The 25,622-nt window shown below is 39.9% G+C and overlaps 1 protein-coding gene across 1 annotated transcript in view; it reads right to left on the minus strand.

Moving 5' to 3' along the window:
• Window positions 1-345: 345 nt before the first annotated feature.
• SPATS2 (spermatogenesis associated serine rich 2) overlaps window positions 346-25,622 on the minus strand; it is a 133,371-nt gene continuing 108,094 nt past the window's right edge. The window contains 10 exon segments of the mRNA XM_046671822.1: window positions 346-1,296; window positions 1,298-1,377; window positions 1,380-1,548; window positions 2,581-2,795; window positions 4,023-4,125; window positions 6,877-6,986; window positions 8,488-8,546; window positions 19,375-19,510; window positions 22,496-22,675; window positions 23,887-24,148. Coding sequence (XP_046527778.1) covers window positions 1,237-1,296; window positions 1,298-1,377; window positions 1,380-1,548; window positions 2,581-2,795; window positions 4,023-4,125; window positions 6,877-6,986; window positions 8,488-8,546; window positions 19,375-19,510; window positions 22,496-22,675; window positions 23,887-24,148 — 1,374 coding nt within the window. The 3' untranslated portion in view covers window positions 346-1,236.

Genomic DNA, 25,622 nt, shown 5'->3' on the forward strand with positions numbered 1-25,622 from the left:
CTGCTACATGCAGGAGCTCAATTATACTGTCACATTCACTACCCATCAAGGGACAGGCATGGAGAGGGGTGCTGTGGTTTTCCTAAGCTGGTAAGCTCTCCTTTGGAAAGTCACCCTTCCCTATCCCGTGACTCCTTTCCCGCAAGCAACAGCTGCATTCGCTCATCCTGGCTTCCACATTTTAATTTGGTTTGGAAGCTAAGTGGTGGACAAATGACTTAGGAATCAGACACCTTCATTTCAGCCCCGAACAAGCTGTCCGAATGACTTTTACCCCTGAGGCCCAAAGAAAAACAGAGTAAAACGAAGCCACTTGCTGGTGTGAAATAAATGTGGGAACACTGACGCAGTTGTTTTTATTTATTCAACTATAAAGATTGCAGCAATTTTTGGATGGGTAACAGATTAACACTAATTATATTGCTATAAATTTTGTTCAGGATCAGAATAGGATTCAGGAAAGAGGGAGAACAACAACAAAAATCTTCAAACATTGAAACAAAGAAATACTTTTTTTCCCTTTAATTAAATGCTACTTTCCCATAGACTTCCCTAGACTGGTTTGCAGTCTAAGGTAATAGGAAACACGAATTTGGACATTTTGAAGAAACTGCAAGTCAAGACATGGTGCCAAGCAGGAGACTGAGACCCTGATCTGAGTGTCAATCTCAGGCAGGTTCCGGGAGCAGAGGCAGATCTCGAATGTTTCCTAGTGTTCCCTCCTTTTCACCAATTAAATTTCCTCTTCTCTGGCTAACTCAGTGCAATACGCAAGCCCCTCGTTGCCTCTCCTGGTTACACTGCTGTTCAGAGGGAACCTGACAGGCATGTGTGGCTTCTGCTTAGACGGGAAAGGCAACAGTATGCTCTGTCTCCTCCCGGGATCCTGACGGTAGGGCTGCTGAGGACGGCCTCTTTGGGCAACTGAAAGGCCTGGGGCACTGAGAAGAACACTGCTTACCATTGAGAAACTCGGCAACAGTTGCCTATGATTCCTGGTGGAAATGACCAATCAGAACCAATCCATATCCTCACGAAAGGTCAAGGGAGAAGAGAGCTTCCTCTCCAAAAATGGTAAAGAGGAAATGAGAAGAGAAGAAACCAAAAATATTTAGAATGGCATAAAAAGTGATATGCGTAAACTTCTTTTTGTTAATAAATCCAACTATAAGTTTCCTAAAGTCCAGTTACCAAGGTGAATCATGTGGGACAGAGAGAGGCCAACTGGAATTTCCCTCAAGAGTTCACGGCTTCCGGCTGAGAGGTTCTGGGTTTGCGCTGGGGGAGCCCCTTTTTTGAACGAGAGCTTGGGTGGCCGGGGCTCCATGCTGGCTCCAGTTCCACTGGTCCCTGCGCAGTAAGCCTGGCCCCATTCATTGTGTTTCCTGGGGCCTGGGGTGGCGCACCCTGATATCTGGAACCAGATGAGTACCATGAACTATTTCGGTAATGACCCACACTGTCACGTCGCCCTTGGTTCGTGTGGTCATTGGACTTTTGGCCTTGTGGCCTGTAGCCTTGTCCTCCTCGTCTGTTCCCCGGCAATACCTAAGGATAAAAGAATATGATGTTCAAAGCACTCTGGCATTATGGCACCCACTTTCTCCAGTTCAGTTTATAAGAGTATCTGAGAGCAAAATTGAGGTATCCCATGGTTGGGACTCAGTTCTCTCAAGACTCTCAGAATTCTGTCGGTCAATCCAACGCAGCCCCTACATCAGAATTAATGTCTTGCACTACTTTCCCCCCACCTTTCATCCCAGGCTCTTCTCCGCTGAAGAGGAGTTCACTTTTCTTTAGCTGAGCACTAAGAAGAAAGAACATTCTTTGGGTTGTTCCAGACCCTCACTTGGGCAAGTATCTTATCACATGTCTGAACTTTGCAGATCATAAGCCATTTGAAAAGATAACGAACATTTGGAATAATAAAATAAGGATCATTATGATCCGCTTTGCTATGTATCATGAACCACAGATTAAATCATGCTGCTGTGACATTTAGTACATCTTTCACATTACAACCCAGAAAGCTTATGGCATGGGATTTTATTTTTGTCCTCCAATTCCAGTGTAATACCAGTTCTGAAGAATTACTGACAGCACTGCCTTGGATTGCTCTTGTGTATCTTATTCAAACCAAGGAAAACAGACTGTGGATTATGCTTCAGCTTTCTAGTGCGAGCTCCCGAGCCCAGCAGGCTCACCTCTCTCCCTGACACGCCCCACACCCTGCTTCCAGGGAGCAGATGCGCTCTGGCGAACCTGCCCTGTAGTGCTTGTCTACCTCGAGATGGGTGCACGACTCCCCGCGTGACTAATTACCGGGCAATACTACCTACGGCAGCTGGGATCACTGCCAACATCAGAAAGTCAGCAGTCTTGGCAACAGGAAATCTGAACTGGCTGGTGGTTTGGAACATACATACCAAATGCTTTCTCTGGAACTAACGGGCTGGAGGGATTCAAAATAGGTGTGGAATGGGAATAAAGAGAGGAAGGTGATGTATCGAGCTGTCAGCATTTAAACTGTGACAATCTGGTAGCTTTCTTCCTAATGTGCTCAGTGTGGAAGCCGGTTACCTCTCGATGAGGCTGGGAGGGCCGGCCACTGGAGCCGGCTCCGGCTGCAGGAGTCTCTCCTGGCGCCGAGTTTTTCTTGTTAGCACTTGTGAGGCTGGGAGCAGAGGCACAGGTGGAAGAGGGAGCAGCAGAGGCATCGCACGGGCTACTCAGGGACACAGATGTAACCGAGCCACATCGGGGTCTGGTTGAATAGCTGTTCTTTGGATGGGACACTGAAACAGAAATAGGAGAAATATGTGGTCATAAGATAGAAGAACACAGTGGGTAAAGTTTCCCCTATTTCTCAATGAGCAATTTAAGATAACTGTCTACGCGGTAGTTGTAAAGAAAAGCTTATAAAATAGGTAAGAGGAAGGAAGATGCCCCTTCTGCCCTCTTCCTCCACCCCCTGCACATCCCCAATGCTTTGTAAAGGAACTCTTGAGACAGGAGGATAGTTTCAGATCAGAGCAACAACACCCCCCCACCTCCACCAACTAATGGCTTCTTGGCATTTCCTTCTACCTCAACTCCCGGCTGTGGCTCCAGCAGCTGACTAAGCCTAGGAACAATAGTATGGGCCATATGTTCAGTTTCCTATGCAAAGAACATTCTGAAGCACAGACTTTACAAAGAAAGAAAAAGGTAAATAAAAAACTAACTCCTTTTAAAAAAATTTGAATGATGCAAGGTAAAAATAATCAAGATTAGTTAAATATGAATGTTGGAACTAGTCTTTACAACAAATATGTATCTTCCAAGGGTCTTTCTGCAAGAATAACCCCAAATTCAAAATACCAATCTAGCTGAAAAATATTAATATTTTCAATTCAAATTTTGTCAGAATTCAATGGTTTAAAACTACCCCCTAGATTGTTTTCTGGCTTTAAGCCTGGACCAATGCTGAGTTCACAATCACTGCCCTAGGCCCAGCATTTCACTTTTACACTGAGATAAAAAGAACAAAGGAGCAGAGCCTGGGGTTTGACTGATGTGTCATTACAAACTCCCACCTTAGAGGCACCCCCTTCCCTCCCAACTATTTTTTAAGTACCTATTATGTGCCAGGCAAGGCAGGGATTGTTATCTCCATTTTGGAGAGGAGTAAAATGAGGTTCTGAGGGGTTAGCGTGGAAGCAAGGATTCTAACTTGGTCTGATCCTGAGCCCCAGAGAGTTCACGCTACATGCCACACACCTCTCAGCTCAACAGAGAACGATGAAAAAATATTACTGCAGATTTAGGGAGCTGGAAAAACCCATCCTCAGAGCTCAAGGCATCTGCATCCATTGACTTCTTAAGTGTCTCAGAATTACTTTTCATTAAAACAAGCAAACAAACAAAAACCCAAGGGGCACTAAAGAAGACTCAGTGGAGAAGCCAAGCGACACTCCAGTCTCTAATTCGTGCGGGGTGGTCTCCTCACCATCTTCAGGGCCGAGACTCTCTCCCCATCTCACCTTGTCCGAAGGAATCAATGTTCTTCTTTAGGGTCTCCACATCACAGGTGAACCGGGCTACTCGTCCCAGATCCTCGTCATATTTGCGTTCACTAACAAAGTGCTGGAGAAAGGACAGAGAGAAGCCTCTGGGTGAGACAAGCGGCACACGTGGAATCTACAGCTTGCTGTGTACAGATGAAACACAATTATTTTCAACTGTCTTCTCTTTACTGCTTCAAAGTTTACTAAAAGACCAATATATTACCAATGCTGGGTGACTGATGAAATTCAGTCATTTTCTTAAGAGCCCAAAGATACGTCTCTTTGGGAGCTTTATGAAATGCTACACGATGGTCAAAGTCACTTAGGTATGATCAAGAGAAACTGTAGAGAAAGGAGAGAGAATTTATAGCAGAGGGCTATCTTTCCACTATTGACTTGGTCTCCACATTGGTCCATTTTATACAGAAGCAGAGGTAGCGAAAATGCTCATAAGTTACAACAATGTTCCATTTAAATAGATGGTTGGTGTTCTTTAATAGGAACTTCCTTAGGAAACCCACTTCATCTCTTTATAAAGTAGGATTTGTTAGTCCTTGAAATAGGAACAATTTCTTGAGATGGAAAATCATTCATGTGAAAAGTCAGCTTTGCAAATGAGAAGAGTTTACGCTGCAAGTAATTTAAGACTTTTAAGCAGACTGAGCTGAGAAGTAACCAAGCCCTGGGGTCAAAAACCAACTATATTGTAGAAATTGTGGGACTAGAAAGTAACACATCAGGAGTAAAATAAAGTGCTTCTAAGGGTCTGTTTCAATAAATAATTTCTAAGGTAGCCTGAAATCATGTTTTTAGATGAAAAGGAGATGAAAAAGAAAAGATAACGGCCTAGATATAATCTAGAAGAAGTACACTCCTCAGAGTAGTCCTCTAACTGCGGGTGGTCCAACTCTGCTCTGGATTTTCAAGGGGTGGAAACGAATGCATCAGAATCCTGGGGATGCATCTAGAAACAGTAAAAAGGGAAGGAGAAAGGAGAAATAAAATGACGCCTGGGCCTTGAAGTCTTAAAGCTTCAGAGTATATTGTGGCTTAGGAAAGCACATGAACCTCTGTAACAAGGCCTTCAGCCATGTAATATCAGTCTGAGATTAATTCCAAAACAAATTCTAGGGTTTGCTGAGCCAAAGACTTAACAGGAATGACGGAAATAAAATGATCTGGAAATAAGACATTTAAATTGCACAGCACCCACTTCAGTACACTGGAAACGCGGAGAGAAACAGATCCTTAGTCAGCCTGCAGAAATATTTCTAGCAGCTTTTCAATCACGTGGGAAGGGGAACAGATGAAGCCTGTGAAAGCCAGAATTCTCATCTAATTCCAAAGGGGTTTCCGGCTTCTTCCAGATAGGTGAATGAGGCTGACTGGCATTAATGTGAAGAAGACTTTCTAAAAAATTTAGTAATATAGTTTTAGTTAATCAGAAAATGGTCATTTAAAATTTGCATTGTTTTGCTATTTCCCCCAATAGAGTCCAATGGCGCAGGAGTAAGAGAATATAACACGACACAATCTGTGTGGAAGACTGGGTCAGAATGGTAACAAGGCTCTCTGTGAGGGCTCAGATGGTTTCCATCGATGTTTTCATTTTACAGATGCTGTTATACAGCCTCCCGAGCAAGCGTTCCTCTTAAATACGGCAATAAACGTCACGTGTCAGAAGAAGCAGAGGTCAAGGGCTCAGGAGTAGGGAAGGCCAACTCCCCTTGTTCACATAGCTCACAGTTTATAAACAATTATTGAGAATGCCAGTATCCCCAACCACTCATGAATATCCCAACCTCTCTCAGGTTCCCATGCTTAGTCTCAGAAATGCTGCTCTTTATAAGAACTTAAAATGTATGAGTGTTGAACCCAGGTAATCTTTATAAATAGATTACAATATAATCAACAACTCAAATTGCTCATTTTTTCTCTTAAAAAGTCAGAATCAATCAACCAACTACTTAAATATTTACTGAACACCTACTACGTGCCAAGGCACTGTGATGGGCACTGGAGACACAGTAGTTCCCGCCACTGTAAAATTCACAGTTTAGTGGGGAAGACAGATTAATGAAATACACATATAATTATAACTGAGCTATGAAGGCACAAAATAGGGGCACATGACAAGAAAATCAGGAAGGATAGGTAAGTCATGAGTGATTTGTGTGCTGGGAGTAGGGTGGGGGGAAGAGTGTTTTGGACAGATGGAAAGGCATGTGCTGTAGCCCTTTAGTGGGAGGGAACGGGATATATCCGTGGGAAGGAAAAGCTAGTATGGCTGGAGTATAGAGGACAAGGGGGGCATGGTGTGAAATGAAGATGGTGGCAGAGCCAGGTCATGCAAAGCCCTACAGGCTGTGTTAAGGATTATAGTCTTTATCCTAAAAGCAATGGAAAGTTTGAAGGGGGTTACTGTAGTGTGAGGAACAGGGATGAAGGGTGGGAGGGTGAGGCAGTGGCAAAGGGGATGGGTGGAATCAGGTAAGAGCTATCATTACAGAAGACCAAGCAAGAGTTTGACTGTGATGGTGGTGGTGGAGATGAACAGAAAAGGTCAGATTTGAGATTCAGTAGAAGGTCAAACGGTCAGGGTCTGTTGATAGATTTAATGTAGTAAAAGGACAAATTTCCTACGGTTTCCAGCTTGGACAACTGGATAGATGACAGTACTACTTACTGAGAAGGGGAACCTGGAGGAGGGCCAGGTTTAGGAAGGGAAGATCATGAGTTCAATATATTAGATATGGCCATGAATTATGGAGATTTGCTACTTTAGTCCCCGAGGATAAGAAGAAAGGCAGAAAGGAGAAGGAAGTTTTACCTTGATATCAGCTCTAAGCTCAACCAATTGCTCCTCTGACATTCGAACAGCCACATCGGTCATCTTCTTTAGAAGTTCAGCTTTCTTTTGTCGGCTGAGCAAAATTTCCACTGCAGAAGAAAAGGGAGTATGACTTTTATGTTCTGCTACATAAGATAAAGAAGAACTAGAAGCACAGGCCTTGCCGTACATATTTGGACAGCCAAAGGCTTAGCTGCCCACCCATCCAGAAAAGGAAAATACCAAAGGTCCAGTCTCCACCTTCTTGAGGGACTCTGAAGGAAGTTAAATGGTAAACACTTTATGAATCATAAAGATTCATAAATCATTGTCATTTCTCTTTCTCCTCTTCCTAGTCAAAAGAAATTTTATTTTCAAGAAGCATATAAATTAAAACAGAAACATGCACACATGGTAAAAAATTCATCTAGAAATAAATGGCTATAAAATGAAAAGTAAAATTGTCCCTGCTACTTCTGACTCTGCGGTCCCCTCCCCAGAGATTTTATCTGAACCTTCATCTTCAAAAAGAGAACACAGGTACATGAATGCACTGAAACCGTCACACTGATAAATTTCAGGATATACCACTCAATTCAAATGAAATCTCACTTCTGAAAAACAGCGGATAGCATCTCTGCCATGTATTCAACATTTCAGGTTAAAATGGATCAAAACGGAACTCAGCTCAGTGCTTCAAAGCTGCCTCTTCTGGCCCATGACCATAGACACAAATGATTTAATTGTGACTCATCGTCTCAACCTATTTCCATTCTTACCAGTTTGAGAGCAGGTAAAAAGAAACCACCTCCCTAATTACAAATCTGGCATTCAATGCAGGAAGGTAAAGGCTGCTGCTGAAAAGCCCCAAATCAATGCCACTGCACAAGTTGCAGGTGACATTCCCTTCTTTTCATATAGCTGCAAATCCTTAACCTAACCCTTAACAGAAATACAAAAACCAGATATCTGGTTCTTCCACACAAAACCCTCCTAATTACTCAAGTTAGACTCTAGTCCTCCAGAATCTATTTGAGTAAGCTTTCAAGGAACCCTAGTCATGGTACGCTGAACTCTGAATTCACTGGCTTCCCCTACTCAATAATAACAGACACTGGGTGAAGACTGTTATACAAACCGAGAAAACAAAGAAAGTTCTGAGATAGGTAACGACAGGAATGTTTACACTAAATTGTTGGCAACTTGGTGACGTCTTCTCTGATTATACCAAAGGATTTTTTTCCAAGTAGAAAAATCCCAATGGAATTGTTCAATTACTGCAGAAAAAAAAACAAAATAAAACAGAACCCAGGCAACTGCAGGATGCTTTACTTTCCTAAGTTGATGCTGTGGTGGCAGATACCATGATGCAGTCTCTTAGACACTGAAATCTACATCCAAAATATTAAAATTTGGAAATATTTAAAAAACAGCCTCTTATAAAGTTGTTTTGCCTGAAAGGATTCATATGCGAGTAAGGTACAACCGCTCAAGACTGTTTAACTAAATATATAAACTCTTATTGTGGCATTTACATTGAGCTTTTGTCAAGGGAGCGGAGAGAGAGATACCCACTAACCAGTAATAGCTTTGATTAAAGATCATTCTTACTTGCTTCAGCTTTCACTTTGTCCATTTCGGCAAGCAACGCCACTTCTCGATCCATTAAACTACGAAGGGATGACAAGGGGAAAAAGGTTTGATCAGAAACTCAAACAGAGAAACAGCACATTGTTAAAAGTGGAGAAAGACTTATGAGTTTGTTCACTAAAAGCATACTATAAAGTAATCATTGTATAGACCACATGAAAATTCTGATGTCTCATCCTCAGCAAAGAATATTTTAAGGATTCCAATAAATTAAATAGACCTAATCCCTTTTATTTCTCTTTATTAGTCCAAGAGTTAAGAACCATTAGATGGCAGTAGCAAGCTGCAAAAATGTTTCTTACTGAATTGTGCTAAAGCAAAAGTCCTTGTGAAAATGACGTATTTCCACATATGTACTCACATATTTTTAACTTTATATTTTGGCCCATAAAATTGGACAGCTTTGCTTCTAAGGAACGTACCAGGTAATACCTCTGCTAGGGCATGGTAAATTTATCTCTGATTAGGATTTGTAGATGCTCAACATTTTACCACAGTTGCAACCAAGTCCACTAGCACTTTAGTCTTTAGAATACAGAGTAGTCGAAAGACATACATACATTGTGCTGATTTCAGGTAAACATTTAATAGTAATCCAGAAAAGATGGAGTCAATGGTTTCTGGTAGGCTTTTTACAGAAAAAGAACATTAAATGAGCAATTAGAATTTTCTCCATTGCAAATGTACATGGTTTACAGGCACCTTGTAAAAGAGCCCACCATCTTCAACGCATAAAGACATAGTAGGCTGTCCTAGTATTCAACCTCTGGATGCAAATAATTTTCCTTACCATATCAGTTTTGCTTAGTGGTGGCAAAAAAAAAATCTAAAATTTTAATACCTGCATGAACATGAAATGTTCTACCTCTCTTCAAATTTGGAATTCATCGTAATTTCTCCTTTTGAATGTAATTACAGGGAATGTAATTACAGAGTTAATAAAAGCTCTACACGTTTCCGATTGTAAAACCAATAATATATACATACATGTATATGTATACACACACATACACACATACATATACGCACACGTTATACTAATTCAATTTAGCTCAACATGTAGTTATGTTAGCACAAAGTAGTTAATATGGAGACTGCAGTGAGATACACAAAAAAGTATACGGCAAGGTCATTTCCTCAAGGAGCAAAATCCTTTATAGTGAAGTGCCAGAGAACACAGGTTTGATAATCATTATGCATGATGTTAATAAACAGACTTTTAACAAAACAAATTTCTTTGACATACTAATCCAAAAGCACCAGACTAGAGAGAAGATACAACTATGGTGGGGTAGCAATACTTTGCTAAGAAAGCATTTTCCCAAACCTTGGCAATATTTTGCTTCAAGAACTCTAGCAGCATTTGGAACACCTAAAAGGCAAAACAAAAGCACAACTGAGATGGGAGCTGCCAGCCTCGAATCTGACATTACCTTTCTCTTCTGCTGCTGAATCACCTTAAGCTGCAGACACTGTGTCCACCAGATGACAAATGTGTCTCTGACAAAGCTTGAAAAATACTTATTAAAAAATTTCAGTAAACAAGTAAGCTTTCTGCAGCTTACAATATTATGAAAAAGTAGAATGTCACATGACACTGTTAGCAAGGGAAAAAAGTCCTGCACCATCGCAACCAGACTTTTTTGTGGCAGTATGAGCTGGTACACTGTGATGGCACTTTTTTTCCCCTGGGAGAACAACCAGGACAATTTAAATAAACTTTGTTTCTTTAACGACTCATGGGCGATCGTAAGAAATTCACAGGGTAGTGCATGGACAACCATTCAACTAGCCCATTTAAAAAAAAATGGTTTACATTTTCATGCCCAAAACACTGAAAAGCAGTAAGCACTTTCATTTCTTTTTGTTGTTTGTCATGTTGCCATCTCTTGATAACATCTATTGAAAGATCTGTGATGTTAGCCAAGCATTAACCAGAATCTACTGATTAACTGAGGCTATTGGGACATTTTCTCAGAGAAAAGCTTGATGAATATTTGCAACTTTACATTATAAAATACAAAAATGAATAAATGTTACAATATATGTCATTTAAGCGCTTGACAATTAGCTTTTTTTGTGTGTGTGTGGTGAGGAAGATTGGCCCTCAGCTAACATTTGTGCCAGTCTTCCTCTATTTTACGTGGGATGCTGCTACAGCATGGCTTGACCAGTGGTGCCAGGTTGGTGTCTTGAACTGAACCTGTGAACCCTGGACTGCTTCAGTGGAGCCCAGAACTTAACCACTACTTAACCACTACACAGCCACCACCAGGTGGACAATTGGCTTTTACGATTGTAATGTAAGTGCCTGACATTAAGCTCTTGATTGTTGAAGCATCCATTTCCAAGACACTCATCTTGAATAAAGAGACTGCCAGCTATATCACTAGATACAGAGCCAGGACACCCTGTCCTTGAAGTTTCCCTTTTAGAAAGCCCTGGGTGACCTAGACAACTGACTGCGGGAGTGATCCTACTTTACCCTTCCCATACTTTAATCCTCGCTCTTCTGTTTTAAAGTCATCAATAAAGAGTGGACCTGTGAAACCCCAGGCACCCCACCCTTGACTGCAATAAAAACAGAATCCCAGGTCTGCACTCTCCTTAAGCAAATCTTGCTATGTGGCCCCGGGTGTGCTGTGTACCCTCCTGGACCTGTGAGTAATAAACTTTGTGTTTTTCAAAGTTCCCAGATGATGGTTGCTGAGGTGCATCTTACAATTCTAAGAACCACGAGGGCTTTTCCAGCCACAACACTGGCTCATGTAGGGGTCACCATAAGGAGCACAGGGCCCAGGTGAGTGCCCCCAGGCATTCCTATCTGGCAGCATCACTACTGATAGGCTGAGACCAACATAAACAATATAATAATAACTTTATTAGAAGTACATGACACAGTACATCATGTATTACAGATGTGTAGAAGAATGACCGTATTTTTAGGTCATTAATGCTAAAGCATTTAAGGGTGATGTGTCATGATGTCTGAAACTTCCAAATGGTTCTACTCACAAACATACACAGAGGAAACACAATGATCATTGTACTATCCTCTCAACTTTCCTGTATTTTTGAAAGTTTTCATAATAAAAAGTTGTAGAAATATGTGTATCACAAAATAAATAGAGAGGGTGGGAAGAGTTAAAAACTGGAAAGTAGGCTAAGCACTAAGATAAATAGTAGAGGCATGTTTTACAATTAAAAACAATAATTTACTGTAATACAACTTTCTAACAATGAAGAAACTTAAGCTAAATTTCCCATCTGTTCCTAATCTAAATGGTGGTCCCAGTATGGATCTGTGGTCAAGATATTCAAAAGTAGCTGTGGTCTGAGGTAAAAGTTTTTTGTTTTTTGTTTTTTAAGATTTTATTTTTCCTTTTTCTCCCAAAGCCCCCCGGTACATAGTTGTGTATTTTTAGTTGTGGGTCCTTCTAGTTGTGGCATGTGGGATGCCGCCTCAGCATGGCTTGATGAGCGGTGCCATGTCCACACCCAGGATTCGAACCGGTGAAACCCTGGGCCGTCGAAGCAGAGCACACGAACTGAACCAGACACGGGGCTGGCCCCGGGGTAAAAGTTTTTAGATGCCATAACTGCAAGCAATGACTCCTCTCAGAGAGGCATGAAAGGCTCATTCAGACTGTCAGACTTTCTGTTACCTTGCTCACTCCAATACATAAGGGTGCTAAGCTTGCAACTGTTCTCAAGGCTTTCCTGAATGGAAATATACTATAATGAGAATCAGATACACTGGATTCTGACACTGTGAATGAAATTCAGCTAAATACTGTTGGGATCCTGGTTAGAAAGACACTAGGTCTTATTAAGCCTGGACCTTATACAGTACAGAGAATTTCCATATCCTTTCTACAATCATGACAATGGTTTTAGACAACCTGTCACTGTTACTAAGGAAAAAGACTGGTAAATGTCTGAATGTTCTGTATTTCCTTTCCTCCTTACCAAGACCTTTTACCATCTCCCCATTTGCTCAACTTATTCTAAAGCTTTTGTGTAATTTAGTCACTCAGAATAGTTGTTCCTGTAGCGTTAGCATTCATATCTCTAAGATATTATGTATCTATCATTTGAAGAAAGCGCTTTGATTTTTAACATGTAGCTTACTGATTCTAGCTATTGCCTTCCGTAATTCTTTGGTACCAAAAAATTGTTAACTATCATTTATTCATGGTTGTTGCACGTGAAAACAATGTTATAATGGAAACACAACTCTAGCAATCCCATAGTTAATTATTTCAAGGGGTAATACTCTAAACCATTCAATAATGTTCTTAGAAAACATTTGTACTTGATTTCATTTGCCGAAAACCTACAACCTATTTATTCTAATTCCACTAGCCAATCAAAGCAGAAATCCTAGCAAAGCCAATGCAAACACCTTTATTTCTCTGGAGATATTTCCCTCTTCTCATATAAAATAAGCAAGAAAAGAGAATTGTCAATAGTTATGTGTTTTGTTTTGTTTTTGCTGAGGAAGATTTGCCCTGAGCTAACATCTACTGCCAATCTTCCTCTTTTTGCTGAGGAAGACTCGCCCTGAGCTAACATCTATGCCAATCTTCCTCTATTTCGTATGTGGGTCATTGCCACAGCACGGCCACTGACGAGTGGTGTAGGCCCACACCTGGGAACTGAACCTGGGCTGCCAAAGTGGAGCGTGCCAAACCTAAACACTAGGCCACAGGGCCAGCCCCTGTCAATAGTTTTTATTAGCAGAGAATTAATGATGCTCCATGTGTTTTGTAAAACTCCATACTCATGGCACTGGCCTTACTGGAGTATGGAACAGATACCTGGGCTCAAAACAAAACCAAAAAACACCAGTTAGGCAGCCAGGTCATCATGTTGAGCTGAACAACTAGGGTAAAACGAATTGAAAGAACTAGCTTAATATATCAAATTTGGATCTTATGAAAATTTGATGGGCTCCTCTTTGTCAGGGGTCCTTTACAAAGCACATGGATGCGTGACTTCTACTTTAAGAGTCTGGAGTAGCTTTTAAGAAGCTAGAATGTGAATATAGGCTGCTTTGTGAGACAGGCCCTCAATGGATAACCTTTTCTTCTGCTCTTCTCCAGTGGCCAAAGTTTCTCAATTCTGAAGTAATGCTAGAGGCCATCTGATTCGATATTTTACAATAAATTTAGGAAAAAAGAACCAGAAGCAATCTAGATCACCAAGGAATTTATTGCTCAAGTTTCTAGGTGGTAAGGAAAAATGGTTGGAGTGTTAAGCCACATGGTGAACGGCTGACTAGATCCTCCTCTGAAAATGTGATTTGTTTTTTTGAATCCTCTTTCTGGAATTATGATAGCAATGTCAAAAAGGAGACATGTGTGAACCAGGAAGGCAAAGATTGAAGAATAAAGGCAACCAGACATCCCTGGTAAGACACACAAAAAGGAAGCATGACATAGTGGAAGAGAATCACTTAATACCACGTATGACTTTGGGCAAACTACTTTTTCCTATGCCCATCTTTTTTATCATTTATAAAATGAATATAACACTACAAGTGATATTGTTATATAAATTAGAGATACTATGCATAAAAGCTTCTCACATACAATAGTAGCTTAATAAATGGCAGCAGCAATTGCAATTATTATTCTAATTTCTGTACTCATCTTGATCCCTCAGTTTCAGTACAATAGCCTGTAGCAAAATGCCTTCATAGTAACTCTGGCAAATCATTATACATTCCAGATCCATTGTCTAGAAATTCTTTTTTAAAAAGACTGACACCTGAGTTAACAACTGTTGCCAATCTTTTTTTTTTCTTTCTGCTTTTTCTCCCCAAATCCCCCCAGTACATAGTTGTATATTTTAGTTGTGAGTCCTTGTAGTTGTGGCATGTGGGATGCTGCCTCAGTGTGGCCTGATGAGTGGTGCCATGTCCGCGCCCAGGATCTGAACTGGCAAAACCCTGGGTCACCAAAGGGAAGCGTGCAAACTTAACCACTGGGCCAAGGGGCTGGCCGCTAAAAATTCTCAGATAATCACGTGCACACACACAAACAGCGGAGGCAGTTCCACAGAGGTGACTCAAACATAACTTTAAGTGAAAATAATGCATTAAAAAATTACACTCTCACTATGATTATTACAACCAGTAAGATTATGCATGCATATAGATAAAGGACACAAGGGAACACAGAAAACAAAAAATTAATTATGTGTTAAAATGGTAGAGTTATATGACATTTATTTTGATTTTTAAAAAACTGTTGTTATAATTTTGGGAACTATAGTAAAAACAAGAGGGAATAATGGAACCTTTGAAAAAAGAAAAACAAAATTCAGATTCCTTCATCAAATGCTCTCATTCTACCTCAGTCTCTGACTTCACCCCTCACTGCCTTCAACTACTGTCCCTTAGCCTTAGCTACACTGTGCAGGATCCCTCCCTTTATGCCCTTTCTATGCCTTTGCTTATCTCGTATCTCCTAAATGCAGTATTCTATCCTCATCCTTTCTGCCAATGTAAATTCCATGCTTCTTTCAAGGCTTGACAATGATTCACATCCTCCGAGAAATCTTTTCTAATCGACCCCACTCCATGGAAACTTTCCTTTAATCTTCATACCCTTCCCCCAACTAAGATGTAACCTGAAGAATATCTGCATCACAAGTCACTGCAAGCTGTGACTTAAGAAGAATAGTCCAGGACCTTCTGAGTTACAAAATCAAAAGAACATTGAATATTTGGATGAAATATTCCTTCTTGTAGCTTTATTTTATTGAAATAAAAAAATACTTATAAAGGCTTTCATAGGCTCAGTCAAACTCCTGGTCCTCCTCATTCTAACCCTGTTCCATAACAACTAAATTCTTTATTCCCTAAATTCTCCTACAGTGGGGTTTCTGTTACATAGCCTTTAAGCTGAGGAGGAAATAATACATGTGACATGTATCAAGAGTCTCTAGCCTTCTTCCCAAGCTTTAGCTGGGAAGTGAGGCATCATGATGGATGGGATGAAGGTCATAGGTTACTGAGAGTCAGGATACAAAGACTCGGATACTGAGCCTGCAACTTACCATGTCATGTTAGGTAAGTCGCTTAACCTAAGACTCAAATCCCTTTTAATAGTAAAGTAGAATTAAAAACTCCTACTTCATAGGACAGAAATATCGATAAAGAAATCAGATAATATGCTTGAACATGTTTGGTAAACTGTAAAGTAATCTTCCTATGTTATTAGCTGTTTTCACAGATGGTTCAAGAGTAAAATTTTTAAATCAAAGAACAGTGAGAACCACGGAGGTAAGTACTAGTAGAAATAAGATATTAATGTACTAAGCATGTAAAAACTGAAGAATAATTTAACACTATGGAGTGTTATGTACATTTTTGATAACACATTATTATATTAGCCCATCCCTTTCTTTCTATGCTTTTTAGACATTTTTGAAAGTGCTTTGGGTTCACAAAATTATTCCTAAATTTTCAGCATCTCTATATGGACTTTAAGGATCTAAAAGCCTTTGCTAAGACTACTGGTAGCTTAATATAAGAAGAAAAGAGAAGCTCAAATAAAAGGAAGTAATTTTTCTAAGGTCAATCAGGAATCAGCTATGAAAAATTTCAAAATCTTAAGCACAGACTTACATTGACTTTATGTATTATAGAATCTCAAATTTCTTACATCTTAATAAGTACCTTTTGACTTTCAATAAAATAGAAAATTTTATTTAAAAGGCAAGCTGAGTATGTATCCTGTTGGCATTTTTCACCAATACGTTTTATGACAAGTGTTCAAAGTAGATTATACACTCCAGCTTCATGTTCTACTCCAGATCCTGCTCCTTAATAGCTTTAAACTTAAGTCAACTAATAGCTCCAACAATGCAAGTCAGACAAATTTTATTAATTAACGAGTAAAGTAAACTTGGGTCTAGAGATGATTATTACTAGATCACCAATAAGAGCAGATTTTAAGTTTTATCACTGGAAAGCCTCTGCCTTTACCTTCCCACAGGTATGTGTCAGCTTTCATTTGGCCTCAAAGTGAAAGCAGTTATCTAAGTAGTCCCCCGAGTTCCCCATCTGGGGTAATGAAACCTTACTGTTGCAAATTTGTTAGAACCTTTCGTTTTTCCTTTATACTATAACCAACACAAAAAAATGGGTTCCTAAGTGACATTAACCCCAAGCTCTAGTTCAGTGCCAAACGGAGTTAGCTCACCTGCCAATTATATCTTGAAGTAGTAACTCCAAGGGGCAATGAAATAAAGCTGTTTAAAAACCCAATCAGCCAGAGAATAGGGTTTTACACCAACAGGAAAGGGCAGGTGATCTCTTTCCTCAAGTGAAATTGACCTGGTTGCTATGCCTGCTGATCAGTCCTAAACACACAGCTCCCAGGCAGGAAACCACTTCATTTGTCATTTATTAAAGGAGTTGCCCTGTGGCTGGGTGCCAAGTCAACAGGAACTCACAAATCTCTCTCCCGGAACTAAGTTTCCTGGTTCAGACTGGCTCTGGATGGAATCAGATCCTGTGGCTAAGTAATCAGTAAGCTAAACAGTTACAGAGACCAGAGGCTTATCAAGGCAAAGTCGTGATGACCTACTCTAGCTCTTTACTCTTTTCCAAATGAGTCAACAGTATCTGATATGATAATAATCCAGGGCAAAGGGCATGGACTTCCACCCAGAGGTTCAGAAAGAGGAGAAATCGGTTACCTAGAAAAATTTCCAGAAGTTAGAGCTTATTTTAAGGTGAGTTTGAGAGAATTGGTTGGATTTAAATAAATACAAAGATACAGGAGAGCATATTTAAGGCTGGGAAAGTGGCATTAACTAGCATATGGAAAAGGAAATCTGAATGTTAAGTTTTGAGTCAAGTAATCTGGCTGGAGCAAAATGTATGTAAGAAAAACAGAAGATGTGACATTAAGTTTCTAGCTATAAAACCTGAAAAGGGAAACTCGAGATTCAGGACAAAGCATGGGTAGACTAGCAGATGAATTATCTATCCTAAAAGTACTTCTGGTTGTGATGATTTACTGGACCATTCTACACTTTGCAAATGATAAAAGTAGGAGTCAGCCACTTTTTGGAGGCTTTCTTCTACATCTTTGTTAATTCACTCCCTCTTCATCCCACAGTACAGGAGGACCGAGGCTACCCACACTCCCTCTTTCTCTCGTCTGCTGGGGCATGAAGTGACCAGACTAAGTTTACAGAGACACGGATGAATACGACCTAAGAGAACAGTCCATAGACAGGCAAGAAAACGGATGGTTGGGAGGAAGAGTGGTGTAGGTTCTCTCTATTCATGATGAAAAATAAAAATGGCAAGTAATAGGATATATTGGAGTATATGAGGAAGCCATTTTGTGTAAACCTAATTCGGCCTGACCTTGTCTTTCCAAAAGGGCCTGACCGTGGCCGTGGCCATGGCCGTTGAGCATGCATTGTATATCTGCTTTAGAGATTCCCCATGGCAAGAACAACAGCCCTTGAGATAAAGGTGCAACTTCTCTTCCCCTCCCAACATTGGCATTTCTTTAAGGATTAAGCGTCCTTCCTTGGGCTAGGAACTGATCGCTTGTGGCACCCCACGTATGACCACCCAGCTCAAGACAACAGATTTGCCTCCTGCTACGCCCTCGAGATAGCAGACCACTACCTGCGGTGCCCACCAAGTGCGGTGCTGACAGGGCAATCTTGTGACTATTGTGGGAGGGACATTTCAATCATATGTGAAACACCCTCTTTGAGGGTATATAACTACCCTGTGTACCCCCACTTCTTTGGAGTGCTCTGTCCCTTTGTGAAAAGATTCTCCCGGGTTATAATCCTCAGATTTCAGCTCAGAATAAACTCACCCAAATTTTCATTTATAGATTGGTTATTTTCGTCGACAATGAACACTTCCTCTCATTTTTCAGGCCAGGCTAGTCTTACAAATAAGTGGAGTGGACAGTCCTAAATCCATAAACATCAACCTAGCTGCTTGTCTGCCCACCATTTTATTTAATTTGGTCCTTAGAGCTCTTCTATTTTCAAAAAAGTCCCTTATCAAATGCAAATACCTGCCAGAAAGGAGTTATGGTTTAAATATTAGTTAACACTTTCATATCTAATGGTTAAAATGGTTACATGCTCTAGAAAATATACTTCTCCCCCCAAAAGTTTCTATAATCAAATACATTTAAGAAACAGCATAGCATAGCTCCTTCTTCTAGATTTACAAGGCATATTAGCATTGAAAAGGCACTGAGAAGGCTAGTAGTAAAATTTTTTTAAAAGGTATTTTCATACCTCTTTAACTACCGAACCCTATTTCTTCTATGGAACCCATATTAATATATTTTAAGACATGAGTGTTCTTTAGAACACAGTTCAAAAAACACAAAATTAAAACAAATCAATGTTTAGTAATAGGGCACAGAAGGGACCATTAGGGCGGGGTGCATTAGGAAGGATAAAAGGAGGTAGGAAAGCAAAGACAGATCTTTTCTACTTTATAACTGGGTTCAAAAACAGCATGCCATTGATTACAGGTTCCTGGTTTAAAACACAGACCCTAAAGAAATAATGTATGATCTACTCTATAATTATTTGTCCATTTCCAAACAATACTAACCTCAGGCCCATTTCTGGAGCATTATGATTCTCTGTGCTACTCATTCCCACACTGTGTCCAAAAGAATATACCTTAGGATTTTTACCTAAATATACCACAGGATCTTTAAGTCTCTCCCCACTATGTAGAGTAGTTAAGAGTCAGGAATTAAAGAACTTGGTGAATGGCTGACCATCTTTATAAATGATCCTTTTTGTGCTACTGATATCAAATGCAACTTAACTTACCAGTTCTGCAATTCAGCAAAAGCTTGTTTCATTTTCTTAATGGAAGTATCCATCTCTTCTTTAACTACGACTCGATACCGTGCAAGAGACACTGTGCAGCGCTGGAGGTCTTTCACAGATTTTTCAATATTGGAACCTTGGGGAAAAACCCAAGGATTAATTAAAAAAAAAGGGAACATAGGTAACTTGAAAGTTGGATCTGAACATTTAAGCGTGTAAAGTAACAAATGTTGTGCAGACTAAGAATGTTTCCTAAACGGCCACCCTCCTCAACAAAAAACTCATGTTTTCATAGATTTAAAAAAAAATAAGTATCCTGGCTAATATGGAGTAATAGGAATTGGATTTGCCCTCCTGTCTTAAACAACTAAACACACACACAGACAAAATACATAAAACAATAGTTTTCAAACAATGGACAATAGGCAGTACTTTCCCCCTCAGAAAACAGAAACAAAAGAAGTGAGGCCCAGGATTGCCCCAACTTACTGCCACAAGAGTTTCCAGGCTACAATGTAAGGAGAAGTCCTAAACTGAGCCTGGTGGTCTCCCTGAACTGAAGGGGCAGAGCTGGGAATTTGGAGAGGACAAGGTGGCTAAAATTCTCAGGGCAGAATATGGAGAGGAGAGAGCTACACAGAGAGGAGAGAGTTGTACAGAGATCTTCAGAGGATTCTCAGTGCACAGCTATGAGGAGACTACCCGAGACAGTAAAAGACCCACTGGAAAGGAGCAGGGGGAACAACTCCTAGAGCTCCCCCAGGCCAGGAGTATTTAATGTTCCCGCCAGCCAGAGCGGGGCAGCAGGCGCAGCGCTTGGAAGGGTGCTGCCTCGGTCATGAGGCAGAATTAGCTCTAGACGAAAGGCTGCTCTAGTTCTACCTACGAGGCTTAACAGCAGCCTCAAACTACGTCCAAGTAAGAGTCTCAGAACAAATCACAAGGACATTTAACAAAATACAAAAATATCTAGAAATCAACAGAAATCTCAATATCTAGAAATCAATATCTAGAATAGAATTCAATATCTAGAAATCACAGTATCTGGCATCCAATAAAAAAATTACTAGGCATACAAAGAAGCAGAAAAATATGTCCAATAATGGAGAGAAAAATCAATTAACAGAAGCAGATGCAGAAATGACACAGATGTAAAATCAAGTAGATAAGGACATCAAAACAGCTAATATAATCAGATACTTCATATGTTCAAGAAGGGAGAGGAAAGCATAAGCACATTAAGGAGAGACATGGAAGATATTTTAAAAGACCCCAAGCGAACCTCTTGAGATAAAAAACAATGTCTGAGATGAAAAATGCACCGGATGGGATTAGCAGCAGATTAGAAACTGCTAAAAAAAAGATTAATGAATTTGAAGAAAGCAATTTTAGCAACTATTCAAAACTAAATGATACACAGAGAAAAAAAGACCAAAAAAAAAAAAAAAACACAAACTATTTGAATAGGTACCAAATTTTCAAAACTCTCTAAACGACAGCATTTAGTAGAACATAATTCACCATGCAGATATTACAGAGTTGATAAAGCTCTCTATCTGTAGCATAGTTTGAAGCATCATATGTGGGTAACCCAACTTTGTAGATAAAGATGAAATACATTTACCTACCCAACACATTTCAACCGTTTCCAAGAATTTTATTAACCTTCCTATATTCACCAATGTCAAAGTTACATATACAATTGACAGCTGCAACCATGGGTCTAAAAAGTATATAATGTGCCAAGATACAAATTTTCAATTTTTTATTTAACTTCTTCCTCATCTCAACTTGATTTCTTTTAAAATCTACCTAAAAGCTTTCAAGCCTTGTGCTTTTATTTTTGCTTGCCTGAATATTCTCAGACTTACTCTTCTGCACCAAGCTGAGGGTTTATGCTAGAAAGATGAAAAAGGAGAGCTTCATTAATTAAATTTAGCTCATGTGGAATAAATAACTCAATAAAGAGCAACAGGTTACAAGTGTCTTTTACATTTCTATGTTTCATTTGTTTAGTGGAGTGGACCACCATGCCTAGATGTATGACACTGAGAGGGGCTATTATCTCTATTATTTAATGATTTTTTTTTAAGATTTTTAAAAATTTTTCCTTTTTCTCCCCAAAGCCCCCCGGTACATAGTTGCATACTTTTAGTTGTGGGTCCTTCTAGTTGTGGCATGTGGGACGCCACCTCAGCATGGCTTGATGAGTGGTGCCATGTCTGTGCCCAGGATCCGAACTGGCAAAACCCTGGGCCACTGAAGTGGAGCATGCAAACTTAACCGCTTGGCCACAGGGCCAGCCCCTTAAATGATTTTTTTTTTTAAAGATTGGCACCTGAGCTAACAACTGTTGCTGATCTTTTTTTTTTCTGCTTTACCTCCCCAAATCCCCCTAGTACACAGTTGTATATCTTAGCTGCAGGTCCTTCTAGTTGTAGCAAGTGGGACGCCGCCTCAATGTGGCCTGAGGAGCGGTGCCATGTCCATGCCCAGGATGTGAACTGGCGAAACCCTGGGCCACTGCAGTGGAGTACGTGAACTTAACCACTCGGCCACAGGGCCAGCCCCTTAAATGATTATTATAGTTAATAATAATCATAAAAAAATAAAGCAAAGAGCTACCATCAGTCAATGCTAAGTACTTAAGAGAAAATGACCTTGTTTAAAATTGGAGTCTGACAGATATCAGTAAGAGCATGAAGTTGTGAAGAGAAATGAAAATATTTCTTTAAAATGTCATGTCAGAGATGGCAGCGCTTTTTACTGTTGAGTCAATCAGAAGGTAAAAATGAAGGAAACAGCACAAAAATGTTGCAGTAAAGCAAATAAAAGAAACAGGTTAACGTTAGTAGGAAAGTCACCCTGGCAGTCGTTTGACTTTCATTCACAAAAGGAGCCCCATCATTGTAACAAGACTGCACAGCATCTAAACCACTATCTAACTCCAACTGTGTACACAGAATTAGGGAAGGGCAGAGTAGTCACTGCCTAGAAAACAGAAAAAATATTACCTGCTGCCCTTCAGAGACCTTATCTATGGGAACAAAGAGATAATCTGCCCTCTTTAGTCAAAAACACACATTTTTTATTTTCTCTCAAACAGAGGCCTCTGATTTACCTAACTTTTTGTTGGTGGAGGAGAGCGGAACATCTTCTATCCCCAGATTTGAAAACTGAAGTCCAGTGGTAGGTCTTGAGAGGGACTTGGCAGCATTCCTATTTTGTTGAAAATTCTGAGTAGAGTGCATAGCCAAAGACTTTGACTCAAAATCAGAGACACCATTCTCCAGCATGGATTCTGTCAAAGAAAGAGGCCAGTATTTTAGAGCAAAATTTACAGGTAATCAATCAAGCAGTCTTAAGTACACACAAAGAAAAAATTTAAAAATGTTTGAGGCAAAACTATGCCTCTTAAAAGGCTGTGAACAAAATCAACTGACAAAATAGATCAAAGAGTAGAGTCAGTTGGACGAGGCTATCAGCAGCATCTGGCTTAGCCCTAGGCGGCATCTTGAGTGAAGATGAGGAGGAGCCTGTGCTAACCCAGCTCTAGGCAGCCTAGCTCAGTCCCTGTACCTTGGGAGCTTCCTTGTAGTTCTGGGCACAAGGAGGTGAAGACAGTCAACATCACCAACTTCTGCTAGCTTCTGTAAGTTATGTTGAGGAAAAAAGAGTTTTACGCTGTCCCAAGAAAAGAAGAGTTTTAAAAGCTTTAGGGAATAGAAAGGGCAAAGAGTAAGGAAATGAAAGGAAAGCTAGCTCAGAAAAAAAAAGGAAGCCATCATCACTGGTCTGTTTGAAGTCAGTTTAGGTGCTATATTTTTCACTGAGCCTTTTTGTTTGTGCGTGAACTAATCAATCAAAGAACATCTAAAAAGTACAGCATAATTCTTGAACTGGCATTATGTTTTTAAGGCTAGCAGTAACAGAGCAAGGGGAGCTGCATCAACAAACAAGTCATTTAAAAAACTATTTTAAAAGAGAGATTCCCAATATCTTCCCAGAGCCCTCAACAAAATGGTTAATAAAACAAACTGAAATGCTTACAAAATATATGCATTTATAACTAACACTAATCTTAACTCTTCACTAGAAAAAAAATGTGAGACAAAAAAAAGCAACAGTCTACGTCTCATGAAAGCAACGGGATTACAGTTATTATTATATATTCCTCATTGTGCTGGGTCTTAGAATAATATCAACATCAACATTTTTCTCAGTAAGTGTGCAATTAAAAAAACATGATCTTATGATCTAAGTACTAAGGGACTATTAAGTTAGATTTCCATCAGACTGATTTAGACTAAAATTAAATATGAGACAATGGAACAAGAATTATATTTTTCTAGGCCTTTGATAACTGCAAAATGTGACTCTTTCACATAAGAAGTAACAAAACCCCAAAAGTAAAAGACTAACTAGATTTAATTTATTGATGCTTTCTCAACCAGGAAGTCTCTGTATTTTTCAACAAAATGTAACTTTTCAAAGATCTGTTAATAAACTCACCTGTTCTTTCCAACACATCTGGCGTGGCTGACTCAGGGTCCTCCAATTCTCTAGCATCTACTGAAAGCATCTCCATACCTTCACTGAGTGAGTCCACAGACTCAGTATCATTGATGGCACCATTGACATGGTAACCATTAATACCACCTTTCTCTGAGGAAGGTGCAGACTGCTCCTCTTGAATGGAAACCGATTTACTGGAATCTGGGATATTGTTGCTTGCTTCTGCTGTAGGTTTTGGTTTGCTTTTCTTCTTTTTGTTCTAATGGTTATTAAAGATTTGAAAAAAGAAAAGAAAAAGAAGACCCCCATAACCCAGAGAGGTAACTGTAGCTACCCCAAAGCAATCAATGTTACCAATTTCTCATATCCTCTTGCAAAAGTTGAACATACTTTTGTACATGTTGAACTACTGACTAAACTAACTATGTAAAATACTTTGGATAAACTCAAACACATAAATATAGAAAATTTACACATGGCAAAGCCCACAATAAGCAAAATCAAAAGATAAATTACAAAATATGAAAAATATGTGCAACTTATATACAAACAGCTAAGTATATATGGAGCTCTAACAAAAAGCAAACAATAACCCAATAGAAAAAATAGTATAGGATATAAATATATGGAATGAAGTGCAACCCCAGTCGAATAAGAGACATAAATTAAAACTGCACTGCAGAGGATTCTAGGAAGATGGCAGAGGAGGCAGCATCAGGAATCTGTCTCTGCACCTAGACAACAATGCACGGGCAGAATCTGTATGGTGTAACTAATTTGGAACTCTGGAATCTAATGAAGGCTTGCAATTTCCTAGGGACAACTTGGAAGCAAATTGTGGTTAATTCTGGTCAATTTCAGCTCTTAGCACAGTAGCAGCTACCCCACCGTCAGCCAGGAGACAAGCAGCTGTGCATCGGTTCCTGGAGCAGCCTGCACACAGCTTGTGGGAGCCAGGATAGGCAAAAAGGACCCTTTCCTACAAATATTGGGGATCTGTGCTCTGATCGCTGACTGCTGCATTTGATCAAACAGTACAAACAAAGAGGCAGGCTGTCATTGTTGTTGCACCTCCTCCTAATGTTGCCAGCCCCTCCTCCTCTGGCTGAAGTAGCTTCCAGGGGAATTAAGGAGTCAGTGTTCTTCCCTTTCACTTCATTTTTCTCTTTTCCCCCCTTTTGGAGTCAGATATTAAATACCAGGACATTCAAAAACAACTACAGATATGAGAAAAATTTGAAAGTGACCACATATGCCCAGGCAAAGGCTCAGAAAAGACCTTAAGTGTACACCCCAGGCTGACCTTAGGTACAGAGACAGCTTACAGCAATTAAAAAAACAAAACCAAAGGGCAGGCCCCATGGCCAAGTGGTTAAGTTCATGCACTCCGCTTTGGCAGCCCAGAGTTTCGCCAGTTCGGATCCTGGGTGTGGACATGGCACTGCTCATCAGGCCATGCTGAGGCAGCATCCCACATAGCTCAACCAGAGGCACTCACAATTAGAATATACAACTATGCACTGGGGCGCTTTGGGGAGAAGAAGAAAAAAGAAAAAAAAGATTGGCAACAGATGTTAGCTCAGGTGCCAATTATTAAGAAAAAAAAAAAAACAAAAAAACACCAAAAGCAATAACAAAAAAACAGCAAAGCCCAAGGAAGGGGGAGAATCTAATTTCCACAGTTACCACATTATTAGACTTAGCTGTCTGGTTTTCAACAGAAAAATCATAAG

This window comes from Equus quagga, chromosome 1 (genome assembly GCF_021613505.1).
Source record: "Equus quagga isolate Etosha38 chromosome 1, UCLA_HA_Equagga_1.0, whole genome shotgun sequence".
NCBI classification, from domain to species: domain Eukaryota; kingdom Metazoa; phylum Chordata; class Mammalia; order Perissodactyla; family Equidae; genus Equus; species Equus quagga.